Source organism: Camellia sinensis, chromosome 13 (assembly GCF_055761805.1).
Source record: "Camellia sinensis isolate YWXY chromosome 13, ASM5576180v1, whole genome shotgun sequence".
Lineage (NCBI taxonomy): Eukaryota > Viridiplantae > Streptophyta > Magnoliopsida > Ericales > Theaceae > Camellia > Camellia sinensis.
Window position 1 is genome coordinate 108,796,374 of NC_138973.1, and position 14,945 is coordinate 108,811,318.

A 14,945-nucleotide genomic window follows, 5' to 3' on the forward strand; every position below is an offset into this window, starting at 1 on the left:
ATGTGGGTTATGGATTTGAATAGAGCAATGATGAATCTATTGCTTTTAGGATTTGCAATGATACACTTCTTTCTTTACAAACATATACTTTTAAGAAGAGGGATAAACATTTAATAATTAATTGCATTTGAAAGTGGAGTGAAAATTAGTCAAATAGATTTCTTTTCTTACTAGGATACTTAATAAAAGAACATTTAATTTAAGAATTGTAAAAGTAATGGAAGGAGACTCTTGTTACACAACATAAGTTAATGGTATTAGATGTATGTATGTATGTATTAGGAGATGGAAGTGAAACTGTAACATAAGTAGTCACCTGTGAATTTGATCGTAGAATTTTAAAAGTAAAACTTTAGCTCACTTTAAGAATAGAATGTTAAGTCAGGAAAATGGACTTCAATCTAGGAAACTAATTCTTTGTGGTGTGAGATGGCTACAATCATATTAATAACATTAGAGGATTGATACAGTCTCAATATACTTTGAGATGTAGAAATGGTTCAATTGCCAGGTGTCATGTTGGAAAACACAGTAAGAATCTTCATATACATCTTTATAGTGGTATACATTTTTCTTATACAAATAATTAATGGAAAATGTTAACGACTGCCCATAGGGTTGTCATTAATGTTGGTAGATGTGTAAAAAGTGTATTGAAATTGGTAAAAGTGTATAGAAATATGTAAAAGTGTTTAGAAATGTGTAAAAATTATCTTGAAAATCAAACTTTTGTCTTCTTGCTTCACTAACAGTCTATCAACACAAATTATTCTCTTACAAATTGAATTATTAATCGTCCACCACAATACCAAATTTAAAACTTATTAATTATTGAAGTTTATGAACTTATTAGGTAATTATTAAAGGGTTGACCGTGCTTTTTAAATATATAATTTGTCTTCATGCTGGACTCAATTTCTTTTGGTTGATTGTTCCTTTTAGTAGTCTACCACTCAAATGTACTTATATTCTGTAGACCAAAGGCTAAATCTCCACCTCAAGATGCTTTACTAAAACTAGAAACAGAGCAAACTTTCACTGAACTATCTCAAGGGAGCTCCATGTTTGTTTTTAAGCTGGGTTTAGTTAAGCTCCAATGCTGCCTCTTGATGAATGGGACCTCTAGTGATGTTTAGAATGTCTCATGTCTTGAACTTGTGTACCAACAGGAAGATCGTGCAAAATGTGCTGCGCGCAAGAGAATCAGGAAAAGGGGTTCTCACTGTTCCTTTCAGGTTACTGAAATCAAATCGCCTGGGAGTCATATTGACTTTTGCTGTCTACAAGACAGATCTCCCCTCAAATGCAACATCAAGTGAGAGGATTCAAGCAACTGATGGGTATGTTGTCTGCCCAAAAATCAAACTTGTCATTAGCTCCTTAAGGGGGAATAGAGAAAAGAAGAAATAAATAAATATACAATGATGACAATTGTATAACTGATCCTATTCATAAAATAAATTGTATTTAAAAAATATAAAACAAATTTAGAGGTCATCGCAAAGTAAAACAGAATTAATTGAGTTGATGTACTGTCTTAGCTATAAATAATGAGTGCGGCTAGAAATTTCAGGATGCAGACAAGATTAGAAAGATTGAATTAGATAAGACTTCATTTAATGTTTCATTACTGCCAAGCAGGTACCTTGGCGGAGTCTTCAATATCGAATCAAATGTGGAAAAGTTGCTTCAACAACTTGCAAGCAAACAAACCATACTTGTGAATGTGTATGATACCACCAACTTTTCGCACCCTATCAGCATGTATGGCTTGAATATATCAAATGATAGGTTACAACATGTTAGCACACTTAACTTTGGTGACCCGTTCAGAAAACATGAGATGCGTTGCAGGTGATCTATTTAATCCTATCTGTTACTGTGTATTTTAGAGGGGTCAATGCGAGTTCTTAGATTGAGATTCAAAGTGATAAAATGGACTTACAACTAAGTTTGTTCTTGAAGCAGATTCAAACAAAAACCAACAGTATGAGAAACTAAATGGTTTGCGATGATGATTTCAATTGGTATCCTCGTAATTGCATTGCTTCTTGGGCATATAATCAACGCAACAGTGAATCGAATAGCCAAAATTGAGGATGATTACCATGAGATGATAGAGCTGAAGAAACGAGTAGAGGCAGCTGATGTTGCTAATTCACAGGTATTTGATAGTTGTAGTTCATGTATTGAAATTTTGTTAGGCTTCACCTAATATGTCTACATGGTTCTAATTGAATTTCAATCGCCTGTAGTTCCTTGCTACTGTGTCCCATGAGATCAGAACCCCAATGAATGGTGTTCTTGGTAAGTTTTTGTTATTGTCCTTTAGCATTTTAAGTCATTTAAATACATTGCTTTGGGAAAAACATTAAAAAATTATTTAAAAATAAACAAAGAAAGTGGGGTTGTTGAGTGATGTCTGTATATATGTTTATTCAACAGGAATGTTGCAGATGCTAATGGACACAAATCTGGATGTAATTCAACAAGACTATCTCAGAACTGCACAGGGCAGTGGAAGAGCGCTGGTTTCACTAACCAATGAGCTTTTGGACCAAGCAAAGATTGAATCTGGTAAGCTCGAGCTTGAGATTTACAGAGATATCTAAAGATCAAATCCATCAAGCTGATTCACAATTTCAAGCATAGTGCACTGATTGGTTTCACTAATATGATTGATTTTTGTTCATTTGGACTAGAATATATTTTTTTTATTTGTTGATAGCTGCGCATGGAAAACAAATAGTTATGTTTCAAATTGTTATGCTAGATAGATGTGACTTGTGAATGAAAACTTAGAATAGTTGTATTGTGTTGAATGTTAATGAATTATGTATTGTGTCGAATGTTAATGATTTAGTTGATTTGAATGATGCTTTAAAAATATAGGCTTATTATGGATTGAATGAATTATTAGGAATTACAGGTGTATTGTTTTCCTGCTTTGGCAACCAATTTATTAGTCGCGACAAATAAATAATTTTTTTTCGCAAAAAATGACAATTGCCGACCAAGAGTTTTGGTCGCAAAAAATACATCTATTGCCGACCAAAATAGCTCTTGGTCGTGGAAACTCACTTTTACCGACCAAAAGTTTTGGTCGCGAAAAGTAACAAATGGCGACCAAATTTTTTGGTCGTGGAATGTCACAATTGGCGACCAAACTTTTTGGTCGTTGAATGTGATAATTGGCGACCAAACTTTTTGGTCGCGAAATGTGTCAATTGGCGACTAAAATATTTGGTCGGAAAAATATCACTTTTCGTGACCAAAGTGTTTTAGCGACAAAATGAAATAGTCGGGGTAATTAAATATTTAGCGACCAAAAATTTAGTCAGCAAATCCAACTTTTGCCGACCAACCAAAATTTTGGTCACGAATTACTTTTGCCGACCCTCAATTGGCGACCAAAGTAGCGATCAAAAAAATTGGTCACGGATAACTTTTGCCGACCAAAAATGGGCTTTTAGCGACTAATTTTTTGGTCGGCAAAAGTGTTAATTCTTGTAGTGTGGGTAGTGGCCAATCTCAACAACCTGGGCTTGTTATCTTGTTAAAGGGGTCTAGCGCTGAGACCGGCCCATCTGGACTTCGGCACTGTCTCTATTCCCAGATCCACTAACTGATTCCTCTCTTTGGGCTCCCACTAAGGTTACCTCAATATTGATAGGGGAAATTACCCATAGGTCCCATGTGAAACATGTGGACACCATTTAATCCTATAACTTTTTTAGTACACCCAAAAGTCATTTCCCCTCTCTCTCTGCTTTTTGCTTCCCTCTTTACGCCTCCTCCTCTAACCCTAATCTCAGTCCTAAAGTCAAACAAGAAGGCGATGAAGAACAAGAACAAGAAGATGATGAAGAACAAGAACAAGAAGACGCTCATCCTCAGATCTGTGCTTAGATTGAACAGATTTGTGTATATATCTTTGTCAATTTCTCTCTCTTTCTCTCTCTATTTACAGATTTTTTGGGGGATAGTTGTTGATCTATGGTTGTTGTTGTTGATGATGAAATATATCTATAATATCATTGAAACAGATCTGTAATGACTCAGATTTGTACAGATATCACACAGATTTGTAATGAGAAAATTTTCGAATTCTGAGCAAGTAATTTTCGAGTTTTAGTTACAAGCGGTGAAAACTGTAAAATTTTGCAGTTTCAAATTTTTTTTTGGTGCTGGAATGAATCATGGTTTAAAACTGTAAAATTTTGCAGTTTTATAACATTTTTTAGAACTGTAAAATTTTACAGTTTCATAACATGTTTTAAACATTCCAACGAGTCTCCGGCGATGTTGAACATTCCGACGAGTCTCCGGCGACCGTTTGACAAAAGTCCGACGGTAGTAAAATGTGAACAGTGTTTGTAAATTAAAAAAAAAAAAAAAAAGATTTTTTGGTAACAATTAAAAATGTATTGGACTAATTGGTGTAAGTATTTTGTTTTGAAATTAGTTGAATTTTGAACTTAATACATGGGACTTATCAGTAAGTTCCCCATATTAATACTAGGCCAACTCTGCTCAGGCCCATTAATACTTTTTACAAACCCAGGGGTAACAATCTGATCATCAACGGCTACCCCACCACACACCTCATTTCTCCTTCATTCACTCAAAAGGGTGCTATCTTCCAACATCTCACTCTCCACCGTTTGGTTTCTCAACAACCCTATCTGTATCAGCCACCCTCATTTCAGACACCCAACATTCATTACCATTCTCATTAATGCTCTGGTGCTGCAACATGGCTTCATTTTGTTCGGGCACCTCCTCACTATTTTCTACATCCTCTTCCACGTCGTCATTCTTTTTCACCTCCCCGATACTCCCTTCCTGGCCACCTCAATTCTCCTAGCAACGATCTTCTTTTTCCTTCCTTACAGAAGTTTCCTTTTCCGGTGACCTATTCGTACATTCACTTGGATTCCAATCCATAACCATTGAAGCCTCAAGATTTTCACATACCCTCACCTTATGGATTACACCTCTGCAATTCCACTTCACAACCATGTTAATGTATTCCATGTTCTTCGTAATAATTCTAACTTTACCACATTTAAATGATACATTGTTAATAGTATCTTCATCAAACTGCACCACTTCTCCCTATACTGAACTTATACTTCTAAATGTATCCGCACTCCAAAGATTAAGGGGCACACCATAACAATTTACCCATACACACCTTTCATGTTCAATTATATCACATGCTCTCCACTCCTCCATAGAACTGCTCCAGTGGAATATCCATCCATTTATACTCTGAACACTATTTTTCATCTCCTGAACAAACTTAAATGTCAAAATTGCCAGCACCCCTTCTCCTCTAACTATTACCTCTTTCAAATCTCTTTTTAGACATTCCTCCTTAAAAGTCGCAAAGGAGAAAAAGTTATGAAGTCTGACCACCAAACTTTCATATAGCTACCTATTACCCACTTCTCTTGCCTTAATGATTACGTTCTCCATTCGATGATTACTTCCTTTTCTAACAGCCTCTGCGTATGACTTCATTCCTCCATGCTCTTGCTTTTGTTGTATCCCTTCCTTCTGAATGCCCTAGTTTCCAATCATACTCACCCTCTGATGCTACTGGTACTTTCCTCCTGATTGAATACTAACTATATTCCCCCTTTTGCTTATTTTCATCCATTTCTCATACTCTGTTCCTTTGACGTTTAGCTCCTTATCCTCACACCATAACCCATCAAATTTTTGTACTGTTATCTCAGCAACTACAAAACAATCATATCTAACAAAACTGAATCTTGATCTTGTAGCCTTCTTCCTTTTCATTGGTATGAACACATCCTTCACAATGCAAAACTTAGAAAACAATCCAAACAACATTTTCGACTTCATAACCTCTGGGATATTATCCACAAATATCCTGAATAAACCATCCTTTCTATCTTCATCAGAATTTTTGCCTAGCCCTTTCCTACAGACTACCGGTTGCCAACCTCCATGCTCTCTTTCTCCCATTTTTGCCTATCCTCTGCACGAACACATTAATGTAATCCTATCATATGGGGCAAATCAAGAGAACATTGAAATAGAAAAGAGCCAAAGTGAAGGACTAATCACAACATTGTGATGAAGCAATGTTGATTAAGCTCTCAACATTGTTAATGCCATTTGGGCTTTGAGCTATCTCTGTGCGCTTCTTGCTTATCAACTCAAAACCGGTGATGGTAGTATGGGGCACGTAGACTAGACCGGCAAAAGCAATGTCAAGGGTTGATAACTAAATCCGAGTAACAAATCTCTCTCTCTCTCTCTCTCTCAAAAAAAGACACACTATGTTTTAGCTCTTAAAAAAATAATAAAAAAAATAAACATATGAAAGGGTAAAATTGTCTATAGTTATAGCACATGCAAAAATAATATCCATAAACTCTCAAAAAAATGTAATTAAGTAATTTTGTTCATTAAGATTTATTTGAGTATCCTTTTCTCATTACAAATTTGTTTTGAGTGACTTTTGGCCTATTGTGTAAAGGGTAGTAAGAACGAGCATGCGAAAGAAACTTAGCCTTTACTTATGTATGTAGAAGCTATTTCTTGAGTAAATATTGAAGTCATGTGATATATCGCTTCAACCACATGATTTCTCTCATTTAATTAATTTTGTTATGTATAAATTTTCTATTTTTATGGCATTATTCTTTTGAGTTGAAACTAATTTCAATGAATATATGCAATCACTTGCATAAATCATGTATAGGTCAATTAAGCTAGAAGAGAATTGAAGAGAGATCATTCATTATTTAAATAATAATAAATGCACATTTTATTACAGTATTTTTGGGTTATTTAGCCCTTGTTTGTGTCACGACCCAAACTAGCCCCTAAAAGTTAGGACATGACCGGCCCGAACTTAGGCCTCGAACCCAAAAGCAACATATATTCTATATCATATTGGGGTCTAGCGAAAGCAAATAATAACAAACTGAAACACCCATTGGGCAATATCTAAAGGCCAGGATCTCAAAACATTTCATCACATATCATAATACATACATGGCCCACATATGTATATACAAATATATACAAGCCCCCTTCATGGGGTATAATCAAAACGTCGAGAAATTCAAAGTTACACATATTAACAACATATTTGACAAGATCACCAATGACCCGTGTGCTATAAGAGGGAACTCCGAAAAAAGGCAAAAGACTTTACTTTGCTCAGCTTGACACAATAAGGTCAACAAAAGGCTACCGGAACTGGACTAGGGCTGGCCCCCGTGTCCACCACCTACATAAACATACACAAATATAAAGTGAACAAGGCTCAGTGAATAATAGCAATATAAGGAGTTTCATGTGAATAGGCATAAGATACGTAGCATATAATTTCATAGGTTATTTGCTTGTCTCAGTCATGAATTCATAGTAAAACAGCCTCGAGCCCAACATTATACAAAACGGCCTTAGGCCCAATATAACAGAATGACCTTAGCCCAACATAATACAAAACGCCCTTAGGGCCAACATATCAACACCTGTTTGTAACGAATAGGGTAAATGGAACATCGGCATGTCTCCATCTCCTTTGGCCTTAAGGCCATGAGTCATAAATAGTCCATGTCAGAACGGCCTTGGGCCCATCATTTATAACAAAAACAAAACGACCTCAGGTCCATATCTCATATGCTATTGTCCAATCATTCCAGTCATTCTATCAAACACAACTCATATAACATATGTCATTAACTAGCAAAGTAGATTAGGAATTAAATAAAACATATGAGTACAATACGCGAATAAAGCATATCGTTATACTATTACTACTCACAGTGATATGAATGAGCAACAGTCCCTTCCTGTACGTGACCTACACATAGCATACAACTCATAAGTAAGTCACCTCCCTTTAGCTTTCTCTTTCTACTAAATGTTCAATTCGTTAATCCGTGTGAAATTGTAAGCACTTCAAAAGGATCAAATGCACATATTAATAATTTTAGAGGGTCAAACAGAGCCAAAAAAAAGTGACAGAAATTTTTCCCATGTGCCGCACATACGGAAGTCTCCCACCGCACATGTGGGAAGGTGCGTCACACGTGCGGCCTACACGTGCTTTTATTGCAGTAAGCTCCAATTTGTCTCCCCTGTTTTTTGCATGTGCAGCTGTGAGCCCCGCACGTGTGGCCATGGGCCCTGCACGTGCAGTCACATGCTCTATTTGAGCAGTCCGAAATTCATCAAAAATCTAACTTTTCAAAGGCATCTCAAGGCTCAAATACAACAAAAATTCCTTTCAATAACACAACATAGGATCATATAAAGCATGATTTTCAACCCTAAATAGATTATAACTCCATTTTAGTAAAACATGTACAACTCAAACAATTATATTCCATCCAATTCCTCATCTTCTCATGGGTAAGCAAAATAGATACACACACATATATTTATAATGAGTTCACAATATGCAAGAATTAAAGATTAGAATATGAGTCCTCTAAAGCTAACTCAAAGTACTTCTAAAATACAAGAATCAACTTTCAATTTACATAAATTTAATGACTCTAGATGATTTCCATGGACATTTTCTCAAACAAATTCTTTATATCAAAACCCTAACTTATATGAGTGAGAAACTTCAATTAAATGCTTGATAACAATCAGTTGAAGGTAGTTTTAGGGTATTTGAGTTAATTTACATTCACCTTGAGTTCCAATCTTTGAACTCTCTTAATTTCTTCAAGCTCTTAGTTGATTCCCTTTTTCTCTCTCTTTTCTCTCATCTTTTTTTCCTCTCCAGGAGATATTTTATGTTTTGATTCTAAGTGTTTCCTCTAACCCATGTATCTCTTATACCCAAGGCTTAAACACAAGTGAGCCTACAAAATCAAGTGTATCTATAGCTAGCTTAATTAAATCAATTTAATTCGTTACGAATTAAATTTTTACAAAAATTCATACTATGGCCTAAAAATCATGTTGATCAAAACTTTAAAATCAATTTCCAGTCATCACGCTTCTAAGGCTTCCAATTTCTAGTTCAAACATCACAATTTTAATCGATTATTCTCACAACCGACAGATATGATTCCATAATCATATAATTCACATAATTAAACACAATTTCACATGAAATTTCACATCAAGAAGATAATTACACATATAATGAAAGGCTTAAAGCATATAAGAGGGTCAGGTTATAACACTCTCCCCCTCTTAAATAAGTTTGGTCCATCAAACTTGTTTTACCTTAAGTTAGGAATAATTCCAGATATTGTTGTTTCATTTCCTCTTCTCTTTCCCAAGTAGCTTCTTTCCCATAATGTTCTTGCCATTCCACTTTCACTATTGGAATCACTTTACTTAGTAATTGCTTCACCTATCGGTCCAAGTTTTGAATAGGTTTCTTCTCATAAACCAAGTTATCATCCAAAGTAATCTGGTGGTAGTCTATGACATGGGACGGATCTTGTAAGTAACTTCGTAACATAGACACATGAAACACGTTGTGCACTTGTTCCATATTCGGCGGAAAAGCAACACGATAGGCTACCGAACCCACTCTTTCCAGAATTTGAAACGGACCAACATATCGGGGTGCTAACTTACCTTTTTTGCCAAACCTTGGGAGTCCCTTTATTGGTTTGACTTTCACGAAAACATGATTACCCACTTCGAATTCTAAATCCCTTCACTGATGGTCAGCATAACTCTTTTGTCTGCTCTGAATGGTCTTCAACCTTTCTTGAATAGTTTTAATTTTCTTTGTTGTCAATTAAACAATCACAGGTCCAAACAACGATCTATCACCAACTTCGGTCCAGCACACGGGAGAGCGACATTTTCTTCCATATAAAGCTTCGTAGAATGCCATTCCTATGCTTGAGTGGTAACTATTGTTGTATGCAAACTCCGTCAACGGTAAATAAGTTTCCCAACTCCCTTGCAAGTCTAAAACACACATCCAAAGCATATCTTCTAGTGTTTGGATTGGTCTCTCGGATTGGCCATCTGTTTGAGGGTGAAAGACCGTACTGAACTTTAGTTCCATTCCCATAGCATCCTGTAGGCTCGGCTAAAACCTCAACACAAATTTCGGGTCTCTGTCGGACACAATTAAAATTGGAACACCATGTAGCCGCACAATTTCGTTCATATAAATGGTAGCAAGTTTATCCGCATTGTATTGAGTTTTCACAAGTAGAAAATGGGCTAATTTAGTTAGTCTATCAACAAAAACCCATATGAAATTCATGCCTCAAGGAGTCCGGTGTAAGCCAACAATGAAATCCATGGTCAGATGTTCCCACTTCCACTCCGGGATTAGAAGGGGTTGAAGTAAACTCGACGATCTCTGGTGCTCTACCTTTACTTGCTAACACTGTAAACATTTTGAAACAAATTCCGCAATTTCCTTCTTCATGTTCGACCACCAAAAATTTTACTTTAAATCTTGATACATCTTTGTATTACCAGAATGTATTGTAAATTTCGATGCATGTGCTTCTTCCATAAGTTTCCTCTTAATTTTTGGCACATTTGGAATGCATAATCTATTTTGAAATTTCAACACCAAATTTTCAATTCTGAATCCGGGTTTTGGCTTTACTTCCATTTTATCACAGATTTTCTTTAAAATCTCATCTTCTACTTGTCATTGCTTAATTACTTCAAGAAGTGTCGGTTGAGCTAACATTGCCGACAATATTGCTTCTCGACCATGCAACAAAATTTCCACACTCATTTTTTCCAACTCAAGTAATAACTCCTTCCATCTTATGAGTAAACTTGCCAAGTTCCCCATACCCTTTCGACTAAGAGCATCGGCAACGGTATTGGCCTTACTGGGATGGTAATGAATTTGCAGATCATAATCTTTGATAAGTTCTAACCATCGTCTTTGTCGCATATTCAACTCCTTTTGGGTAAAGAAGTACTTGAGACTCTTATGATTGGTGTAGACTTCGCATGTAGTACCATACAAATAATGTCGCCATATCTTCAAAGCGAAGACGACTGCAGCTAACTCGAGGTCGTGTATGGGATAATTCTTTTCATAAGGCTTGAGTTAGCGAGAGACGTATGCGATGACCCTCCCATTTTGCATGAGTACACAGCCTAAGCCTTTATAAGAAGCGTCACTGTAAATTACAAATCCTTCAGTGCCTAATGGCAAGGCAAGAACTGGTGCCGTAGTTAGCCTTGTCTTTAACTCTTGAAAGGCAGACTCTCTTTGTTCTAACCACGCAAACAAAACACCCTTCTGGGTCAGTTGGGTAAGTGGCACATCAATTTTGGAAAAGTCTTTAACAAATCTTCGGTAGTATCCAGCTAAACCCAAGAAGCTACGCACCTCTGACACACCTCTGACACATTAGTAGGAGTCGGCCAATTCACAATAGCTTTGATCTTGTGTGGATCAACAGAAACACCCTCATTCGTTATTACATGCCCCAGGAATCCTACTTCATGTAGTTAAAACTCACATTTCTTAAGTTTTGCATACAGTTTCTTATCCCGAAGGGTTTAAAGAATTAACCATAAATGGTTCTCATGGGCTTCCACACTTTGTGAGTAAATGAGGATGTCGTCATTGAACACAACCACAAAGTCATATAAATAAGGTTTAAAAACACGATTCATTAGATCCATGAAGGCCACTGGCGCATTGGTAACCCCAAACGGTATAACCAAAAATTCATAATGTCCATAACGGGTTCGGAAAGCAGTCTTCTCAATATCCTCGGCTTTGACCTTTAGTTGGTGATACCCGAATCGCAAATCTATTTTGGAGAAGACTTGTGCACCCTGTAGTTGATCAAACAAATCATCGATCCTAGTTAAAGGATACTCATTCTTTATGGTTAATTTGTTGAGCTCTCTATAGCCCACACACAACTGAAGCGTTCCATCTTTCTTCTTTACCAAAAAAACTGGTGCACCCCAAGGAGAAGTGCTCAGGCGAATGAACCCTTTGTCGAGTAAGTCTTGCAATTGGACCTTCAACTCTTTCATCTTGGCCGATGATATTCTATAAGGAGTTTTGGAAATGGGTTGAGTTCCCGGCACTACATCAATTGTAAACTCAATTTCATGATCAACTAGCTCTCCCTGTAACTTCTCTAGAAAAACATCCGGAAAATCACGAACGATTGGAATTGTATCAATGCCCATCCACTGGTTGTCTACTCAAGATGCTACATAAATACCCCTGACAACCCTTTTGTAATAATTTGCACGCCTTCATTGCGGAAATCAAGTAAGATGGAGAAATCACTCCCTGTCCGTTGAAAATAAACTTAGACTGTCCCGGAGGTTAGAAGGTAACTTATTTAGACATACAATCAATAATCGCATGACATTCACTTAACCAATCTATCCCCAAAATTATGTCAAAGTAAGCCATATCAAGAGGTAACAAATTGGCATCTGCCCGAACATCCCCAATTAGGATTTCATATGTAAGATAAATAGACACACATACCATAGACTCTCCCGATGGTGAGGACACACACAAGACATAAGGTAATGGTTCCATAGGCGTATTTAAATGGCTAGCAAATGCTTTTGACACAAATAAGTGGGTAGAACCCGAATCAAATAACACATGTGCAACGCCCCAACTTCTAGGTCGTTAATAAATCAAATGAACCTCAAATTTATAATTGCAGATAACTCATAATCCCAAATATACAGATCGTCTCCATAAATAATTAACTCAAATGCCTCCAAAACATAAATTATACAAATCTTCAAAAATAATATGTAGTTGTGGACTAAAAAATCTCCAACTCAAATAATCTCTTTAGATGCTTCAACTCCAATCGCTACTAAATTTGCTCCACACTCAAAAAATAAATTAATTCAGGAAGTATACAAGACAATAGGAATAACAGGGCTCGGATAGAAAATAAATCAATAGAGATCCAGCAATTACACAACTGATTAGATTCGATAATCAAGCAATTTACCAAATTGTACAAACAAGTCAACTCGACATATGATAATTTATCAAGAACCAAATACCTGGTCCTACTTGATACACGACCAGTGACCGGCCTCACCCACCTCACCCAAGGATAACCGCTTATCTGGGCTATTGGTTCAAGCTATTGGCAAGGTCTACTCGATCCATGTACGGAGCATTTCCATGTCATTTAGCCAGACAAATCAACACTGACTACACAAAACAACTTCATAGAATTTATCAAATGACTAGAGTACTCAAACGTATCAACAAGAATGATTTCACAAATTTTAACATATGATCATGATAATCAAGAAGAGTACAAATGTGAAGTAATTAAGATAAAAACTCTTTGCAAAGAGATTTAAAGGAAGCATATTGTATACCACCCGAATTATCTCAAATCAATCTCTTCCGTCGCCAACACTTGAATCTCGATATTTCTCCATGGATCTCCAAATTCTAAGCCATAAGGTATGTAAGGTTTCACAAAATCTACAACTCTCCTCCTTTATGAAAATGCTTATTCTCACTCTAAACACTCTTAATTTACACTCTAAATCTATATAACAAATGGAGAGAGATATGGAAAGAAACATAGAAAGAAGTTGAGAGGTGAGCTCAATTTATAGACAATGATACTTAGGGCAAAAGAAAAGGAGTTGAGAGGTGAGCTCAATTTATAGACAAGGATACTTGGGGCAAAAGAAAAGAAAGACTTGGGGCCAAAGCAAGGAACTTTACTTAGTGGGCAAGAAAGGGATTTACTTGGAGAACAAGAAAACAAACTTCCTTGGAGACAAAGTAACTTGGAGAGAAAGGAAGATTAAAGAAATTAAAAATAAAAGATTACTTGACAAGCAAGGAAATGATGAAAAAAAAATAAAATAAAATTTACTTGGTACCCAAGAATAATGAAAAAAGATTATAAAACAAAGGAGATGAATAATAATGAGGTGGAGATAAAAAGAGATAAAATAAATAAAGAAAATAAGTTAGGTTCACCAATATCTCGCACTAAAATATTAATACATCAAAAATACGAGATTTCACAACATGTGCAGAGTAACCATTAACAGAAAATGTACCTGGTACCACAGCCTCAGTATTCTGCACGTCACCCGAAATTAGCGCAAATACTCTTCCCTACCTAGTGGTATCTTTAGCATTGGTGGGTTTTGCAGTTGCCTTTGTGGTTGGGGTTGGAGTTGAACCGGTTGAACTTGTTGTAGTTCTATTTCCATTCTCTCAATCTCTTTGCGGGCAATCCCTTGCTAAATGACCCGTTTTGTCACACTTTAAGCATGCCCCCGTTACCCGGTAGCAAGTTCCACGGTGCCTCTTTCCACAATTCGGACAAATTGGTGCGGAGTCACAAGTAAAGGCGGAAGTACTAGAAGTTCCCGGATTCAATTTCTTGCTTGGTGGTGCCACTGAACCCCTTGGGGCTTGGGTATTCTGCCTCTTCCCTTTCCACTTTGAGACTCGATTTTGAGCAACAATATTACCCTCAGCTATTACTTCCATTTCCAACACATCAACATATGTAGGTAATTTCAACACATTGATCCGGTCGAGAATAGCAGTTTGTAATCCTCCTTCAAATTTTCTTGCCTTCTTGTAGTCCGTATCCACCATATGTGGTACGAAACAGGCCAATTCAGCAAATTGAGCCTCATACTCTGCAACAATCCTATTCCCTTGTCTCAAGGTCTCAAACTCGATCACTTTCTTGTCTCGCATACATTGTGGAAAATATTTATTATAGAACAGCTCCAAAAATCAAGCCCATGTTAACCCTTGGTGTTCAATTCTTGTGAGCATCCACCACCTCAGTGCTTCGTCTTCAAGAGTGAAGGCAGCAAGTTGCACTTTTTGAGCTTCGGTGAATGGAAAGACCTCAAATAACTTTTCTATGCCCAACACCCATGCTTCCGCTTTCATGGGTTCAATTCCCCCTTTGAACAAGGGCAGCTTCATCTTCTTGAATTCT

At 36.6% G+C, this 14,945-nt stretch overlaps 2 protein-coding genes across 2 annotated transcripts; one reads left to right on the forward strand and one right to left on the reverse strand.

Moving 5' to 3' along the window:
• The first annotated feature begins 518 nt into the window (after window positions 1–518).
• On the forward strand, window positions 519–3,030 carry LOC114260581 (histidine kinase 3-like). The gene is made up of 4 exons (XM_082901450.1): window positions 519–1,340; window positions 1,642–1,854; window positions 1,969–2,307; window positions 2,446–3,030. Exons 1-3 carry the CDS (start codon window positions 1,114–1,116, stop codon window positions 1,991–1,993), a joined length of 465 nt encoding a protein of 154 aa, XP_082757576.1. The 5' UTR covers window positions 519–1,113; the 3' UTR covers window positions 1,994–2,307; window positions 2,446–3,030.
• Window positions 3,031–14,200: 11,170 nt separating this feature from the next.
• Window positions 14,201–14,695, reverse strand: LOC145805617 (uncharacterized). Its single transcript, XM_082900782.1, has one exon. The coding sequence runs from the start codon at window positions 14,693–14,695 to the stop codon at window positions 14,201–14,203; it is 495 nt and encodes a 164-aa protein (XP_082756908.1).
• Window positions 14,696–14,945: the final 250 nt, after the last annotated feature.

Coding starts and splice junctions, on each gene's coding strand:
- LOC114260581 (XM_082901450.1), top strand. CDS start 1,114: ATGGGACCTCTAGTGATGTTTAGAATGTCTCATGTCTTGAACTTGTGT. Junction 1,341..1,641: donor AGGATTCAAGCAACTGATGG/GTATGTTGTCTG, acceptor ACTGCCAAGCAG/GTACCTTGGCGGAGTCTTCA. Junction 1,855..1,968: donor AAACATGAGATGCGTTGCAG/GTGATCTATTTA, acceptor TTCTTGAAGCAG/ATTCAAACAAAAACCAACAG.
- LOC145805617 (XM_082900782.1), bottom strand. CDS start 14,695: ATGCGAGACAAGAAAGTGATCGAGTTTGAGACCTTGAGACAAGGGAAT.